General features: G+C 28.4%; 1 protein-coding gene across 5 annotated transcripts in view; it reads right to left on the reverse strand.

Moving 5' to 3' along the window:
• The window catches only part of LOC129958386 (dihydropyrimidinase-like), a 97,578-nt gene that overhangs the window by 30,424 nt on the left and 47,001 nt on the right, over positions 1-20,153 (reverse strand). For 4 of the 5 annotated variants that reach the window (XM_056070848.1, XM_056070851.1, XM_056070850.1 and 1 more), the window contains 3 exons: positions 7,792-7,886; positions 5,461-5,534; positions 3,553-3,663 (listed from right to left, as the gene is read on the reverse strand). In XM_056070848.1, coding sequence (XP_055926823.1) covers positions 3,553-3,663; positions 5,461-5,534; positions 7,792-7,886 — 280 coding nt within the window. Of the gene's footprint in view, positions 1-3,552; positions 3,664-5,460; positions 5,535-7,791; positions 7,887-10,587; positions 10,607-20,153 lie in introns of those variants that run through there. The other variant, XM_056070852.1, reaches the window with a different exon arrangement.

Here is a 20,153-nt window from a genome sequence, read left to right on the forward strand (position 1 = left end):
TTCAATTCAAAAGTATCTGAAGAATGGCAAATAATGTACCAAAGAAAGCGTTAAAATTCAGCTTTTCTGGAAGCTGGATCCAAAAATATAATTTCTACAGAATAATGCGCAATTTCACAAAAGTTGAACAACACAAGATCAAACAAATTTTGGAATGTCAAAAAGCACAATAGATGCCAATTTTTATATTATATATATATATCAGACGTTTTGAAAAATCCACCGGAAGACGAGATATTCGAGACGATTAAAAATAGATTAACTGCCATTTTTATTGCTAATGAAATTGAATGGATCCAGAAAATACAAAAGGATTTAAAATTCAATCATAAAAAAAATACTGCAATTGTTCTGCGAAATTTTAAACCTAGCTAAAAATAAAAGTGAAATCTTTATCAAAAAACTTTCCAAACTGTTTGCTCTCTAATATAACAAGTATTTTAACTGTCAGAAAAGATGATTTAATAGAAATTTCTACAAAGGCAGATAAAATTTGGAGGATGAAATCGTCCCTGTTTCATTTCAACCCAGTTAAAAAAATGTCAATTGATCTTATTCACAAGATTTGGCAGAAAAGATTTTAAATCTTGTAGTACGTCTCTAACAATTCTTATTTATCCCATAGAGGGCCATGAACACGTATACATGATCACGCGAGTCTCCCTCTACGTCCTGCGGTATCAAATACCCGATAAGCCTTTCTGTCTCTATGGGCCCATGATCACGCCGGGGCGATTTCTATTTAGAACGTTTTATTTAAATTTTCAAACAACACTAGATGGCGGTTGAAGTCCCTTATAACTTCGGAGTATATCTCAAAGAATGCTGACCTTCAATATATACCTTCGGTTCTGACTCCTCCCTCCCACTCTATCTGGGATATTTAAACATGTATGCACGTGTTCGGCTCTTTCGAGAGAATTGCACATTTAAAGAACCATGATTTATTTTGCTCTGGGATTTTGTTTATATTATGATTGAGTGGCGAAAGGATGGAATGCTTATCGGTTTATGTAGGAGGAATAATTTTTTCTGTTTGCAATTTCAGGATCGCTACATAGAATTTTGTATGTTTTTGATTAGTTCTATTTTGTCTTCTCATTATGGAAAGAGTGAAATATTTAACAATCTAATTGTATGGCATTTGACCTTCATATGCGAGCAGGCATTGGTTTCTGTTCCGAGTTTCTACTTTCTATTGGTTGATAGATCTATTGGTATAAGCAAACGGCTCTCTGAAAGTGCACGTGTGATTTAAAGGAGCTCCGGCGTTCTAATTGAATGCTTTGATTTTTTTTTTTTTTTTTTTGGAAAGGTGCGTTTGGATGTCTGTTGCAGTGGGTGAGAGGAAAATTTTATATTTATAACTTTGTTTTCATGGGTATAATATTCGTTTTCGTGGGTATAGTTAGAAGTTAAGTGTTTTGCTTATATCATTCATTTCTATTAACGTTATAATCTTTATATTAATACATATTAAGTAGTATTATATTACTAACGTTTTTTGTGAAATTGAAGTCATTACAATAATGAGATGATTTTATAAGAATTTTTTCGTAAAATTAGGCTTTACTGCGAAAACTGCGTGGGCCCATTGTGACGCTCCGCTTCGGAGCGCTTCGTTCTCCACCCACTGGTCCTGAAGGGGTTATAGATTCCAGGACTTAATGGTTAAAACTTTATTGAAAGTTAATAGCACATGATACATTTGTCTCCAAACCAAAAACAGACAAATCAAGGTTTTTAAAATCAATTACATCCAAAGATTGTAAATAAGAAAATTACAGATTATAAAATAGAGCATTTCATTGAAATGAAAAGTCCACCTGCATTCGCATAATCAAGAAAATTGGTGAAATGAGATTAATTACTTATCATTTATTTTATAAAGACCAGGTTGAAAATATTCTATATTACGTTTCATACATACATGGAGCAACTATTTTGTAGAGGAATTCTAAACCGCAAATCAAGCGAACAATTAGTTACATATTGAATCAAGGAATTCAAGCAAAACTAATTGCCTTCAGTGAACAGCTACTTCATCCATCGTATTAGAAGCAATATTTTTAAATCAATAGAATTCAAAATTTGCAGTTGTTTAAAATAGTTATAATTATCTTAAAGCTGTCCAAAGAAATTGCTTCAAGTTGAAAATTTTCAAACAAATAAAATATAAGATTGGAAATTTAAACGTATAACAATAAATCATACAAAATGTTTTTTAAAAGTGCATTTTTCGATTATTTCAAAAGAATCAGCGCCAAATCACACAATTAGCTCCCAAAGCAATTCAGATTCATACAAAATTAATCGAGACTTTTTAGTTTCAGGTAAATCGAGCCACACTTCAAAGTTTGCCAATTGCTGAATTAAATCTAATGTTGATAGTAAGATAAATATGTGCAGCAACCTTGCAACTTCTCAAATATCACGTCTGAACTTCTTGCCACATAATACATTCTTTTACATGACTTTATTTATTTTAGAAATAAATTAGCTTTATGTAATAATCGTTTGGATTCATTGACCAATCCAATTAGTGTAACAGTTATTCATTAGGGTTACATTACAAATGGACAAGTCAGTGACGTGGTGAAAATAACCAGCACTGAAGCACAATGATTTTTTTTTCCCCCTTAATTATTATTAATGGCTTTCCAAGTGCAAATAGCACTCAGAAAATGATATGTTTTTAATCTTATCCTCATATTTTCTTTTAAAAAAGAGGCCTTAATGTACTTTGTATACATTGTGTACTCTAAAATTGGCGCAAGCATCTATACCCCCTTGGCTTCTGGTCGCTATGCCACTGAAACAAAGTTTAATTGGAACATTAATTTTGAAAATGTATAGAAATAATACTAGAAGGAAGAAATATTTACTACCAGCATATCGGTTACTTTGCTTGGCTCTTATTAAAATTATCAAAATTAGTTGAAAATTAATAACCCTGGAATTAAGGAGAGTATTTACAAAATCCTCACCTTATCTAGCATTGATCTGTTTATAAAATAATTATTTGAATTTCTCAATGACGAAAACCAACCAGTTTAATGCGATAGATGTTCGGGATAACACTAGAAGGGAATAAAGACTTTTTGTTAAATTTCTAAATAATCTTTTTAATTTAAAACCTTAAAAAAAGTTCTTATTGTTAAAGTTGATAGCTTCAGTATCCAAAAATTACTTGTGCCAAATTTAGTACCCCAGGTCCAGCAATTTATCACTACAGTATTAACTTTTTTGATTTAAGAGAAGATACATCAAAATTTTACTCAATTTTAATGATTTCAAGACTATGAAACTGATTCAATATAAGCATCACATACATCTGTACTGTACATAAATTATACACTCCGTTATAAATCAAAAGCATTAATCCAATTTATATTCATGCAATCATTATAAAACTTAAAGATTGCACAATTTACTGTTTACACAAAGACTTAAAAAGAATGAGATTTTAATTTAAGGTTATATAAATTATACAGTAAAAATGAGTTTTTGATATGTTTCAATTGTTTTATCAAATGTTCAGAGCATGCTTACTAATCATTGTTGTTCCTCCAGCCAATGCAGCCTTTGTGCCAGTGTAAAAGTCATCAACAGAAACTGTACCCATGAATGGAAACTGGAAATGAGTATGTGTATCAATTCCACCTAATTAAGTAGAATAAAGTAAAAATGATTTTGATGGTAAAATATATCACTGTACAAAACTGCAATTACATAAATTTAAAATTTAGCGGCCCACAACTAAAGATACATATATTTATAGTATATTAGTAACAACATAAATAGTAAAACACATACATATTACCCTATTTTCCCATAGTTTGAAATATATTTTATTCGTCCCCTCAATTTAAATTTAAATGATAATTAACATAATTCATTTCCTATGATTTAAAGTACTAATCTTCTGAAACTGCCTTGAAAAGAGTACAAGCGATGCAATACTACATAAAAACAGACAAATGAATGGAAAAAAAATACCTTCCAATGATTCCAGACTGAACAAAATTCCCACTAAGCCGGCTCCTCACGATACAACAAACATTGTCCAATATTGGACACTTGATAATTTGTAGTATCATGTGACGGGACTTTAAGTTTAAAAGCTTCCAATGACAAGCATCAGACATTTGTGTTAGAAGATATATTGGCAGTTGAACATGTGAAATAAATCTTTTGTTGTGCTTGAACACAGCTATACAGCACGAGTTCTTTGTCACCATTAGTCATTTTATATTTGTTTTTTTAGGCCCCCTACTGTTATATTTATTTTGTAAGAGAGTGGATTTTTATGAAAATAAATATTAATATAGGTCATAAATGGTCGAAAATATTCCAAATTATCATTAATAGATGTAGTAATCCAGATTTTAGATATATATATATATGATTCTTGCATATTTAGCGATATAAAGCATGTCGGTATATTTCAAAAGATAACATCTTAGCATATTACTTTTTAATTTATTCCATTAAATACATCAATGAAAATTTTGTTCTATCCCAAACCATAATTTTTTTAAAAAAATAATTTGTAAACACATTATTGGACAGAGCAGATAAAATTACGATACTTTTTATTACATATTTTCTAGTGTTTGACTGCATAAAATTGCACTTTATTTATTATTTAAACTCTTAAAAATGCTAGATTAGCCGTAAGAATATACTAAAAGAATTTATATTTTACTTTAGCCCTTTTTTTTTCTTTCTAGCCAAATGTTTAGAAATAAATGTTTGGAGCAGAAATAAAAAAATAATAATAATGAATTGATTTTCGAATCCATCAAATTGTACAAAAAATATTCTTGGTAGTTCAAAGTACCTATATCATAAAATAATACTTCACATTAAAGATGCATGGCTGAATATTTCAAGAGAAATTAGTAATGATGTCACTTTGGAGATGCGAAAAAAGACGAATCACTCATGGCCACTGAGAGAAGTTTATATTGCCGCTGTTGTAGCAACAATGATTCCCCTCCCCCCTCAAAAGCTACTTAAACTGCAGACTCTGAATCAAACATTCACCATAATTCGTAGCAGAAACACTAAACACTTGTACCTGCAACTACTGAATCTTCCGATTCAAAGGTTGGAACAAACGTTTGCCTCAAGGCTCAATGCATTGTAAGATGATTTTAGTATCATGCAGTACCCGATTCTGCTGTAAATCTCACAACAAATTCAACTAAGGGCTATAATTTTAAGGTTTCATTTATTAATGAAGTCAAATATAAACACAACTTTACAAAATCTGTTCACTGAACATGTAACTTGCATTTAAGGAATAAGCAATGATGAAAGTTCACCTTCCTTGAAAGCATACAAGATATGGTAGAGAAAAAGTCACATATTTTGAAAGAACTAATACATAACTGCAAATAAACAACTAAAAATCTTAACATTTCTAAGCAAATTTAAAACAAAAAGTAAAATTACCAGGGATTATCATTTTTCCTTTTGCTTCCAAGACTTTTGTCCCTCCTGGAATGACAAGATCCTTTCCAACTTGTCTGAAATTATTCATTAATTAACTTTTTATAAAACATTATTTAGTCAAATTTTTTAAATTAAAATTCAGTTTGGGAAGTCAAAAAAATCAAAGCCATTAAAAAACACCCACCAAACAGCAGATATAAAAACATACAGAAGATTTTATTTCTAATGACAGTCATTGTGGCTTTATAACCTTCATCTACTGTTTTCAGTGCCTTTTGATTTTATAATTTTTGTTCCATCCACCAGATTTTTGATAAACTTATTCTTTGTTTCATCTTATTCACTTTGTTTAAACTTACTCTTTGCACTAAAAAAAGGCAGTTTCTTTTAAAAAGCTTAAACTTATTTTCTAGTTTTTACCAAGACCACAAGAAAGAAGTTAATTTTAATGAATTGGTTATTAACTATTGGACAACAATTATTTTACAAACACTTTGAAATTTAAACTTTACACTTTAATAGTTTTTAAAGTGGTTGCATTTGTTTCTTTTTAGAATTTTCCACTTAAATGTACATTTACTCTTAGAAGCTAATTAAAAATGTTCTGCCCAAATGAATTTTTTTTAAATGTTATTCTTACATATAAAACATCAATTTGAATTTTATGAAAATCCAAAGAATATCTTGGTACAATAAATAATAGTTTGTTGAATCAAAAAATTGTTGTGAATATTCTTTCTTCACAAAATACCATAATTTCAATTACATAATACTTCTCAATTGATAAGAAAAACAGCATAAAAATTTTTAAAAATGCAGAGTAATGATTTAAAATACTTACTGAGTCCAAGAAGAAATTTCTCAGTTGTGAATAGTTCACACATTATTCCACAAAAAATGCAACTAATTTTTTTTTTTTTTTTTTTTTTTTTTTTTTTAAATATAGAATGATAATTTTTTAGAACCAAGACTCAACAATTTGAAAAAATGAACTTTTATTTGAAAAATATAAAATGCTATCAGTTAACAAAATATTTTCAGGGATCCAAACAATGCCAATTGAAGAATGTCATTAAAGATTAAAAAAATGTAATGGTAATTCAAGAAATTAAAAATAGCAGAATTCATACTATTCAAAATACCTGTTAATTTCTATATAAAATCAATACCAAGAAATGTAGTTAAATTATTGCATAACTCTCTGCCTGATCTATTGATAATCTTAAAAAAATGAAAATTAGAGAAGATAATTTTATGAACTAAGAATATAATTATTTTGTATGACAGATTTCCATTGTTTCACAATTTTACCAATTCAATTTTTGAATAATGTTCTTGGCTTTCTTTGGGGAAGGGGAAAAAAATACACCATGAGGTGTTTTTGCAATTCAGATTTTAAATTTTTGCTACTAAAATTATTATGCAAAAGATCAAAACATACAATAGTCAGATAGCACAAGATTGTAGAAATATGGTAGGAGAATTTCCAATTTCAATTCTTGCAGTTTTCTTAGTGTTTGTAAAGCAATTTGTGGTTTATCACTGTTATGGAGAAGGATTACACTTTCTGTTTAGCAGGATTAGGCATTTTTCTGGAATGGTTGCAGCAAGTCTAGTTAATTGCTCACAATACTTGTCTCATTTGGTTGTTTCACCACACTAGAGAACTTTGAAATAAACAATTCTAATAGGATGCCAACAAATACACAACAACAATTATAAAGGGTGTAGCCCAGCCTTTGTAATAGATTCGGCACTTTTACTTGATTTTTTTCCCCATGTTCTTTTATGCTGAACAGTATTATATCAAATCCACTTCTTATTCCCTGTTAACACATGATCTAAAAAAGTCTCATAATTGCAATTTACAAGGAGAGAAATGGTTCATTCAGAAAAAAGGATATAGCATTAAGTTTTCAGACTTGAAAACATAACCAAGCATTTTTAAAAGCAGAAAAGAGGTCGAATTATCAATGTTTGTCTTCTCTGCAATTTTTTCAGTTGTTACTCTAGGGCTTTCTTCTATTAAAGCACTTATAATACAGTCAACAATATTGGAAGGCCACCCCATTCTTGGATGATCTTCAATGTAAAATTGCCATTCTGAAATCTACCAAACCAAATTTTTACCATATGCAGAACAAGAATGCAGCATAAACTATGGGGAAAATTTTTTTCTTATTGTACATTTTTAAAACATTTTCTACACTGAAAAACAAACCTATTTTATCAGTGTCTTAGGCTACAGCGAAAATTGAAATTATCTAAGGAAATCAAGCACAAACTTTTGCAATGCCCCGATAAATATAAATAAGCATTAAAAATACATACTTAATGATTCCATCTTCAATATAAACATCAGCATCAAACATAAGATCATCATTAACCACTTTTCCTCCTTTTATTAACATTCTCGATTGGGAGCTCTGCAAATAAATAAAATTCATAAACATTGAGAACTTATAACAACACTGTCATATATTAGAGAAAATAAATCTTATTTTACACAGCACAAGTCTCTTCGCAAAAGCTTAATTCAATAGCAATACAGATAGAGGAGGAAGGAAAGGATGATGATCCTGGTACTGATTTAGACAGCACCACAAGAATAAATGGTTAGTGTATTTTTCATAATTGTATTATAAATCAATCAATAAGATCAAATACAATGAGCGAGATAGGAGGAAAAGCTTATTTCTAGACGGAAGTTATACTTGCTATGTCATTACCAAGAAAGACATAATTTTCACTTAAATAACTTGTGGGGAGACTTAAAAAAAAATACTGCACTCATATTTAGTGATATTATAGCATGCCTGCATGCAGTAATAAAGGCACACAGATTAAAGAATCATTTGTATGTAGATATACAAAAGTGTTAAGCAAATGGTAATGAATAATATGATAAAGAAAATATTTCCCATATTAGTTTTGATCCAAGGCTAATTGAAAATAAATTTCAACAACTACTCAAACATTCTTATGGAGGTATTTGTTTCAGAAAATGGAAAAATAAATAATGAAGAGAATGCTGTAACAGAAAAAAAACTCTTAAGACACAATAGAGCAAGTTATGTTATTGTTATTAATTATTTTCCTCATCCAGTTAAAATACTTAGCTGTTACTATAAGCTATTAGGAGAAACGAATCATTTAAAACTTTGATTAATGAAAATTGCACCATAACTCAATACATTTTTTTTATAAAATAACCTCATATTTATTCATTTTTCTTAAAATGTGAAGAAATTCAAACAGTTTTTAAAAATTTTCTGAAGTTCAACTGCTATTCTTTAGGCTTTAAAAAAAATGAATAAGTAAATGTATAACTGATATGAAAAAAGCTGGCAAATTTTAAAAATCAAGAATGAAATTAATCATGAATCGCAATCTATCGTAAAAGAAAATGCCTGCAGTAATTATTTCTCAGCAACGCTGAAAGGTAAATTGTAAGTGCTTAATAATATTTTTTTTTTTTAAATACAAGATTAAATTAATATATGTATCCTAAGTGAAAATTTTAAATACAATCTCAAAATTTTAAATACAATCTCATTTCTTTTTAAATATAAACAGACAAGATTATTCCTTTAAAAGTATAGTTAACATGAAACATCACACTTGATCAAAAGTAAATTGTGCCTTTTCTGACGATACAACAGAATACCAAAATATAAATCACAGGAATTCTGTTACAAATAATTCTCAAAAAATTAAAAATAAAAATATATTGACTTTAAGAATGTATTAATTAGTTTCAAAAAACACAAAGAGTATAAACGCATCAAACCAACATCAGTTTCTTTACTAAAATTAATGGCACTTTTCACTTAACATTCTGTCTGTCAAGCACATAAATTTGCATCTAAGCTTTTTAATTTTTTTAAAGCTTAAATTATTTTAGTAGCCTTTTATTATGTCAAATGATTAATGGGGTTTACCTTGCTAATTAAGGATGTTTGAAATATAATATACTTTAACATACAACTAACTGACATAGAACCTAGTAGAATAGTTTCTCGAAAATATACTTCCTTATGACAAAATCAAGAATCTACAATCAGGACTAATTTTTTTAAATGAAAATTTTAGTCTTCATTTAGTTACATGCCATATGGCTATACCAAACCTCAGTCTTCTTGCATATGTGATGTAGGAAGAATTCCTCGATCATTCTAGACAGATTTTGCAGGCTGCATTGATATAGATCGATTTAAATGAATAATTTCATAATACTTTAGAGTTGAATAATAATTCACTGTTACATTGATGCATATAAACAATAATTTGCTTTATTATACAAGTATTCAAATCTATTTGTAAAAGCTGCATATAATAACTATTAAAAATAACCACAAGGTTAGAAGGTAATTTGCTCATGCTTATATTGCTAAAATTTGCAGAACTGATGATCATTGCATAGATTTAATTTGCATGATTATTCAATATATATGACATTTATGTGTATATATGTTTTCTTTTGCACATTTGAACTAATTTTAATTACCACTAAAAATTTCTAAATTTTTATACTATTATTAAACATATCAATAAAGTTTAAAAATAAAGTTTTATACTAAAATCTAATCTTTTTCCTCAATACATAAATTACTCATTAATCAACATATTTTATCTATAGCCAAGATATCATTTATCGACTTATATTTAAAACTCCAATCTTGTCTTGGTAATATTTCATTAACAAATAAATATTTTAACTTGATAGTGGGAATGGGAAAAATTGAAATCTCCACATTTTGCTAAGTAAGACTGGGTTAAAAATATGCATAACATCTAACAGTTTCATCTCTTGCAACTCATACAATATTTCATTTAAAATGTAACATTAGCTTTACTGGAATTCTTTAACATTTGCTTATTTTAACAGTTGTATTTATTTATATTTAAAAGTTGTTCTCGATTTTTAAAAAGAATCTACGCATTTTTTTCAAACATTTATTTAAATGTAAGTGATATTTGATAACAATAAAAAAAAAAAAAAACCGATAGTGTCATTCACTAACAGATGTAAAATAAATTTAAACAAATACATTTCAAATGAAATTTAAAAATATATCTGCAACAATTACATTCATACAAGCATTTAAAATTACAGTTCATACTAACCATGACTCTAAATTGATATTACTTTTCTTTATATAAATATTTCAGTACTGCTAAAGCTTGGTCCGATAAATGAAAATAAAAAGCAATAACTATCAATAGATGGCAAAGAATAAAAATTTCTTTTCAGTATTATAATACAAAACCTTCGAATATTACACCAGCGAAGAATATCTGAAAAATGCTATCAGAACATCAAATGTTCACTTCTTGGAACGATATAGCTTGAAAATGAAAAAATTAATTCTGAAAAATAAATATCGTGAAATTAGCAATAATCCATTGTTTATCGATTAATGGCCAAGCAACTTTTAATAGTAAACAAGTATTAGTAACACGATGATAGTTTTTTTTCGGTAACTAGAATTCGAAATCCTAAATTTACTTTTCGCGCCCTTTCAATCTCGCACTGCACCAGAAAGCAAAATAAATAACAGTCAGTTATGGTTACAACGGAAATTGTCAAAAAGTTTCAGCTTATTCAAAGTAATCTAGAGATGCATAATCCACGATTTTTTGAAAAACAAATAATATTGCTATTGTTATTTTTAAATATGCGTTCAAATATCTGTTATTTCAATCATATTATTAATTAAAAATTATTACTTAATATTAAATATAAAATTTATTAATTGTAATTAATACTTAATTTACTAATTTAATTAACGTGTGATTGAATTAATTTATCTGTTTCAGCTTACTTCTTAAATTTTATTTTTTTTCTCAAAACTATTTATTTAATTTATTTATTAGAGTGAACCATTTTCTGGAAAAGATGAGTTAAAAATACATATATGTCATTTCTTTAAAATGTTTACTTTAGTCCTATATTCTACCAATAGATGGAGCCAGCAGTAAACAGAGTACATGTAATCAAAGTCAATCATGTCACGAGCAATAAAAAATGATCTGTATGGAATAGTGCATCATCAAATACGAATATCGGTCACTCCCGTAAAGTGGAGCGGTGACTTCGCATTTTCCAGTGAAGCCTCGCACTTTCCGGTGAAATCACCGCTGCGATAAATTTCAGTGATATGCAATTAAATGATACGATACGATAATTCCAATAACCGGTCCGTTCACTTTTCAATCCAATCACAGATTTCTTTCGAGAGCTTCCATTGGACAGATCGTATCGTCACCGCTCCGGCAAATTTCAGTGATATTGTATTGATTGTTAGTTTCTATCGTGATCCAAAACCTGTAATCGAAATATCATCAGTAAGATCGTATGAAGGATTTGAATCACACCCCTCTTTGAAAAGTATTGATCACTTGTATTTGTGAATTTTTGATATTGGTTACGTAATAACCGCTCTGAAAATATTCGTCATCTCTAAAGTAATCGGAAAGTAGTCTAAAGTGCATTAATTAAAAAAAAGTCCATAAAGTAAAAAGACAATCTTAAAATAATAGTTTATAATGACAATGGTTCATAACTCAATTTGCAAAATAATTATTTTCCGATCATTCTCCTCCTTTGAAGATTTCACATCAATAGAAATTTGGAATCCAGAAAATATATTCACTTTCATTGGATGACAACACTATTCAATATTTGGCTATTTCAAATTCATTTTTCTTCAGATTTTCAAACAAACTGAATAAAAAAGACTTACACGACTTAAAATAAGAAAAAATTGTTTAAAAATTTTTTTTTTTTTTATGGCTTCAGAAAATGCCATTTTTTAAAATTGAGAATTTTTTTTTTAAAATTTCAAGGAGAACGGAAGTTTCATTTATCCGCCAGTGGAGCCTATAAGAGTGTATATATCCCTAGAAACCTTCTCTTCTTCCCCAAAGACAGACAGAAAAGAATATATTTGCAAATCGACTTCGAAAATTTTGTCAACTGTACTAAAATTTCTAAATTTATAAATACATTTTACGCATTTAAAATTTTAAGAAATATATAAAGAATGGAGTAAATCAGATTTCCAATTAACACATTCTAGTACATTTCTCGACTTTCACCGAAAAAAATTAGAACAAAGCTGTGGTCCAGCACTTCCCATAAAATGGCATATATGACCAATATCAAATTACAGAATTTTTTGTATTTAAATCAATAATTAATACCCATTAGTAGTTGATTTAAAAGGCAGAATTCATTTGGATACAGTTAAGTATCTCAGGAATTCTTTACATTCTAATATGGATTGAAATAATAAATATCCCAAATACGATGTCTCATCTAGATGAGCAATTAAATTAATTCATGGGTCAGAAAGCTAAAAACGAATATCTATAAATAATATCGCATCTTGTATTGAGAGATTAAATAGAGAAGGTTAGTGTTTATTAAATTCTATTGACACAACCAAGAGTCATCTTTATCTTTGCTGCCCCAGGCAAGCGAGGAAGGTAACTCCTTGATTCATTGAACTTCATTATATACAATTTGCTCCCAGGAAAAGTAGATGAAACTAAATTGGAATAATGCTGGCATTTAAGGTTGTAACAGAATGTTCTAGGAGTGTACCGCAAATCGTGTATAGCCGATTCACTTGTTCGTTGACAGCATTTAAAGTGAATTTAATGCATTATGAAGATGGATGCGTCCAGAAAGGAACAACGTACAATAGTATGGTTTTGGGTGGTAGAAGGTGAGCATAATGACTACATTTATCGTCAACTGGGTGCTGTTTATGGTTATCATAGGTTAGAACGAACTGTGAACAAATGGTGTAAGAATTTACGTGCAGGACAGAAATAAATATTGAATCTGCCCAGAGCAGAGAAAACACCATGATCGGCATTGAATCCATTTTTGATGTTAGTGAAATGATTTAAAATGATTAAGAGATAATGGGAAGGTTATAGTTTGTGAAATTTATATAACAGCGAAACTGAGTAAAAGAACGATACAATCAAATATTCACAAATAAATGTAGTGCAGAACATTTTGTGCACAGTGAATACGAAAATTCTTTAACCTTGATTACAAGAAGGCTTCAGTCTATAACATTTGATCCATTTCAACGAATATCCTACATTTCTGAAACACATTGTTGCAGAGTAATAGGACCTATAATTGCAACTACTATACGCCCTATTCAAAGAGAATGAGTATGTGGTAGAAACACACACTATATTCTCCAGAATTAAAAAAAAAAAAAAATCAACAGCAATGCTGATTGCAAGAAAAGCAATGTTAATGTTTTTCTTCGTTTATCCTTGGGGCGATAATTTCGATATTCCTACACGAAACTTCCCGATCATTTTTGCGCAATATTGCAGTACTCTCATAAAACTTCAGAAAGTTATCAAAAGCAAACACTATGACTTTCTGCCAAAGCAAGTGATCCTTCTTCAAGATAATGTGCGCAGGTAATTGCGTAGTCCATTATTAAGTTAAGAGAAAGAATATAAATATATTTTTAAATTAACAAATGATTAAAAAGAAACAGGAAGTTGAGAATCCTCAAACTGTGAAAAATTTTTCTCTCATGTCTATCCACATTGTTTCGCTTAATGGTTATAAAGAAGTGCTTTAATTCAGATTTTTCTTTAAAATCGTATATCCTATTCGTATTTCATTAATTCAAGAATCGACATAGACTGCAAGATTATTCAAGTTAGATGAAATAGAAAAAGGCTGTAGATTATAGCGAATAAATAAACAGAAATAAAGATAAATTTTTATTGATTTTTTTCCATTGATTTCAGTTATCTTAATAGATATTTTGAAAGATAATTTTTAACTTTAGCTTTAATTATTTTTCGCTTTTCTAAGTTAGACTAAGCCATTTACATTCGTACGCAGAATAATCCGCACACGATGATTGTCAATAAGATATCATTGTGTGTCTAAGGAACTTGGGGCTTAAAGGATTCTATAATAAATTAAACAGAAATCAGCAAACTACAGTATTACTTCACTTTTCCCATTTTAATAGTTCCCCACCGTTTAAAGCACTTTGATTCTTGAACTAATATTTCCCATGTTCACAATGCATTAAAATCTTGAAGTTCATGAAAATGTTAAATCCAAACTCTCCACAAAGCTACGGCGACCCTGTTTAAGAAAAGAGATACATGAAGAAGGTATATGTGATGCCTTTCCTATGTTATTCAAATGCTCTTGCTCTTCTTCAAATGTCAGTTATATAGTATACATAATTTTCTTTGTAATACGGGAAAGAAAATTATGGAACGCAGGAATTTCAGAGACATCCTCCTCTTTATTCCGTGACATTAATTCATACGATTATGGTTCATTCTCTTAAATGAAAGGACCATTCTTAACATGAATCAGATTTCCTGATGCTCCAAATGTTTAAATGGTACATCATTGTTCTGACAAGAATTCACTTTTTTGCATAGCTTCCGCAGATTGTCACATAATTGAAGGAATGAATTATAACATGCTTTCTCAAAATAATTTCTTTGTTAAATTTATTTATTACCATGATAATTCGAAAGTAATTAATAAATATAAATTATTATTACATATTGAATAACGAATTGAGGGTTAAAGGAATTTCAGGTATGCTGCAGTTTCTACATGATATTTCTTATAAAAATAGCAGCTAATCAACATAACTATTATTTTATAAATTAGTATAATTTTGAATATTTGCGAGATAAAAATGTGTTGCATATTGTAAATTAGCAGATAATTCAGACGTACAAGAATTCATTATTCTTTCCTTGAAGAAATTAGGTTTATTATCTATAAAATAACCATCATTCATTATTACACTAAAATTTGGATTCAGTTTGAGAGTAATGCCGTAATTTTTTTATAGTATTATTTTACATAGTTTGCTTTTGTAAAAATAAATGGGGTATATATCTCGTAATGTAAGTGTTCCAAAGAGCTGTTTCAGAAAAATGTAACGCTTTTGAAATAAGTTTGTTTTTTTCGGAAAAAAACACTTTGGAGAATTGAAACGAAAAAATTAATTAGTTCTCGAGCATAATAAAAACGCTAACAGTTTTAATGTTGCTATCCATACATTTTTAAGTGATTTCTTTTAATAAATGATCGATAATACGGTTTGTATTAATGATCTAATTTAAGATGATTGGAATATTTTAAACATAGTTTGTTATTATTAACGATAACTGCTTTTTTAATATTAATAATATTAATTAGTGAAATAATAATATTAATAATAAATAATATTAATAATTGAAAATATACATTTTCACTTAAATGCTTTTTCAGTAAAATTAATTTTTACTTTAATTATTTCTAATTAGCTTTTATTTTACTTTCTAATGATTTTTATTTCCTTACTATAAGATAATTTTATTTTGTATCTTTCTTGAAAAGAAATATTTAGGATGGCACTTTTAAAAAACTGAAGCAGAGAACTTTTGAAAAAAAAAAATGCTTGAAGTTGATTGAGGTGAAATGTAACTCTTTAAATTATATATAGATAGAATTAACTATACACAGTTCAAGCAATAATGCCTTATCTTCTCCCCTATCCTCCACCGGAAATCTCAAATCATATGAATGAAGAGAACATAATACTATTTGTCTCACTTAGATATGCAAATGAATTAATGTAAGAAAGCGACAACACTAACAGAATTCTTAATATTAAGTAGCCATTCAGATGGACTGTAAAAATATATATTTACTCCTTCGCATACAATGACGTGTTTGACTCGCGCATTGAATTACTGAATTTTTAATTTTAAATCTGCATTTAAGTGAAAGTATTTAAAATGTAAGTCATTTTAAAATGTTTTAGTATTTTAAATATATTATTAAAGGGATTAAAATAAATGTCCCAAATAGGTAGTTTTACCTAATTAGGAAGTTATGTAAATTCGTAGATCAAGGAAATAATAGCGAATTTTCCAAGAAATAAGTTTGCAGTAAATATTATGTATCATTTAAAACTGGAAGAAGTGAAAATAACAAAGATAACTGAACATCAAAAACCTATAGAAACTAGATCAGCGCGAAAGCTGAAATAGCTTGAAAATAGTGTTTTTTGCCCTAGTTCATGCACACCATTAGTTAGAAACATTGACTCTGTAGAAGATTAAAAAAAATAGCTGGAAAAGAAGATATTCTAAGTCTCTTTTAAGCAAATAATAAGTTTTTTCTAAGTACTAGAAATGCCTCATTATATCAAGTAATCGAAACAAGTTAAAGCATAATTTGTACTTACATACGATCTCATAAGAATATTTTTGAAACCACAGTATTCAGTTGCAAAAGTAATCTAAAACAATGCTATTCAAAGTTTCATAACTCGATTAATTTTAATCATAAAAGAGTGGAACTTTTTTTTTTATATAAAATGTTAGCGAGCCATGAATATATGACTGAACATATATAATAGGACCGGGAGCTTATATAATGAAAATTAAGATTTCGTAATTTTTCCAGCATTACATTTATTGAATTAAATAATTTAAAATGAAATTTTTTACTTAATTTAAATCATTTTTCCCAATTGGAAGTCTACATCCATTTCTAACAATTTTAAAGCTAGCCATTCGATCTCGATTAAAGTCACACTCTACATATACGTATATGCATTTTTCTCCATTGTGCTCCTTTAATTTAATCTTTATTTCAAAAGAAATTAGTCTAAAATTTGGGACTTAAATAATCCTAAGTTATAAGAAAAGTTTTCCTTCTCCTATACTGACAAAACGTCTGGAAAGAAATTAATGTTCTTGGTTACTTCTATTTTCTTCTCTTTACATGTGTATATTTTATACAACGTTAAAAAGGTGGATTTATTTTTAAGCTTATTTTTTCTATCGCATATATTATACTCGCAATGATGCATGTTCCTTTAAAGAATCAGATCTAGTACTGGATCTGCCTTTAAAAAAATCTTGTTAGCATAATTATCAGAATAAAAAACTAAAAGAAGATAAGAAAAAAAAAAGAATTGGAAATGCGAGGCAAAGTAAATAACATTATGTATTGTAATATTTTTAAATAAATAGGAAATTTTTTTCAAGTTTCACAAAGAGAGATACTTAATGTCTTTCTACAGTTCAGTACCCAAATGAGTTTCTCAGATAATTAAATGAGTATCCCCTCATTTTAGTTAAAGAAAAAATATTAGATTCATTTTATACATCATTACAAGCGATTTCATCCGTCTGCAGCAAAGAACTTTAATGTTTCTATTCGGAATTCTTTGATTAACGTAAGGTCTCCTTGACAATATTGACTTTCGATAACAATACAAAGATCAGTTCTGACAAAAGATTGTGCATAAAATATTGATTGGTGCAACTTCATATGCAATAATTTTAAGTCTTTGTTATGGAGTACGTTTTACATTTATTCTTGGTATAATATGTGAATTAAAAATTGTAGGGTTATTCACTCAATTTTATCTTTTAATATAAATTTTTTTTAAAAAAAAAATTGATGCTTATTATTATTTTTTCTGCTTTACACTGCAATATTTTTTAAATTATTATCAGCTTTGAAAATATATTTTAATGAATCTAAAAAAATAATTGTAAAATTTTATTTTAAACCTCTTACTTGTATATGTTTTGAGGTAAAAGGTAAAATTTATTTAGCTAATGACCTTGTACTATACAGGATGAATATCGATATATGATCCACTAAGGCGCATACCGTTCGATGAAGGGGGGGGGGATATAATAAGATTTTGGATTCAGGTATTGTACGGTATGTACTCAAGAAAAATGCGAACAACTCTTTCTTTTAAGGTTATAGTAACTCAATAACAAGAAGGTTTGCTTTTACTGTCAGAATCCTGTTAACATGATAAAAGACATCACTATTTGAAAATCTCGAAATTTTTTCACTGTAATCGTAACTGTAAGAGCTAGGTTATTGTTTTTCACATCATTCATGAGGCACATATCGCATAATACCTGCATTTAAAATTTTATTTTATTTTTTTCTGACAATAATGCTTGCTAAAGCATTATATATCGGCAAAGTTTATTTTAAAGAATCATCCATAAATCTGATTAAGAACCTGACGTAAATCATGTACATAAACAAAATCTATGAACTAAGAATTCTTTTTTAAAAAATTGCACAAATTCTGCTTAAATTTTATAACTCTGTTCGCGTACAAAATCATAGCTTTAGTACTTCTTAAATGCAAGACACGGCACGCACATAACTGAAGCATTTAGTTGCATCTTTCTGCATCAAAAGTTTGATCAGAAAGCAAGTTTATTTCTTAATCAAAACTTAATGTTTGCTTTAAAACAAAACTTTTTGAATTGAAGAGCAAAACCTTGAGTGTTGAATGCATACATACATGTTTTACTGCGTTGTATGGTCTTAACGTATTTTTTTCATTGTGCTTTTTTCCTTATAAGGCAAAAAGCATAAGGAAAAACATAGTGGCTCCTCCCTACCTCTTCCTTGCCACGACCATGAATTGCCTCCAATCTTTCGATACGTTCATACAATAATGATAAGTTGGACAAGCTTGAGAGCAAATAAAAAAAAAATATATACCACTATTTTGGTAACTGAAAATGAGTGGCAGAAGAAAGGAGAATCTTATCACAAATGTCGATTTTTTCCTCTTTTGGTGATAAGAAAAGAATGTGAACCATAATGTATTGTATTGTGAGGTATCGATGACAACGAGGGATTTGAAACGGTCTTTTCTGAATTTTATATTCGTTTCTACAAAATAACATTTGTTGCTGCTCATAATAAAAAATAAATTTTTCGAAAGTCAATAGTTATAAATTTCATCATAAAAAATACTTTGCAACTATATCGAAATTGAGTTTAATTTCATAAAAGAAATTTTCTTTCTGAATTTTTTATAATAAACGACTATTTTTTTCTGTAGAAAAGTTTAAAAAAATCAAATTTAAACTTTCAGATTACAATATTTCTTTGAGATAAGAACAAGCAAAGAAGAAAGTTTTTAATCGATAAAAATAATACGACGGATCCATTTCTATATGCATAAGATCACTTTTTTTTTTTTTTTTTTTTTTTACCAAAAAATGGTTCAGGTTTCTAAATTGAACTTGTTTTATTTCAATCTCAGTAGTTTCTTCCTTCCGGAGAAACGAGGAAGAAAGAAACAAACCAAACTGAAATCTGCTAAGATTTTTGGTTTTGTTTTATTCCTTATAATGACTTCTTGAAAACCTTGAGTAACAATCTGCAAAAACTCAATTTCTACTCTAATTTTTAAACGCTTGTTACGAGTCCTGTTAAATCTCTGTTTAAACAAGCATGGCTGGAATTTTTCAACAGTTTCTATTTTACAGCTGTAATCAAATCAAACATATGACTTTCTGACTGAACTAGTATTTTGTTAAGTGTTTTACAACTCTAATAGAAGTGTATGAAACACCCTATGTCACCTGTCAGATTAAAATATATACAAGTGCAGCTGTTTCAGATTTACCATCTTACCTGTTCTTATTTCTTCATCGATTCGTAATAATAGAATGTATATAAATAAAATTCCTGCAAGGTCAGGTTTAATTTTCCTATCAAGTTTTTTTCTTTTTTAGAGGATTTATGAACAGTAATTTATAAAACATCTATGAATCTCCAGAAAATAAAACTCAGAAGCATATTTTCTTGTTCATGATTTACGAATAAAATGGAAGGG

The sequence above is a fragment of the Argiope bruennichi genome, chromosome X1 (genome assembly GCF_947563725.1).
Source record: "Argiope bruennichi chromosome X1, qqArgBrue1.1, whole genome shotgun sequence".
Taxonomy (NCBI): Eukaryota; Metazoa; Arthropoda; class Arachnida; order Araneae; family Araneidae; genus Argiope; species Argiope bruennichi.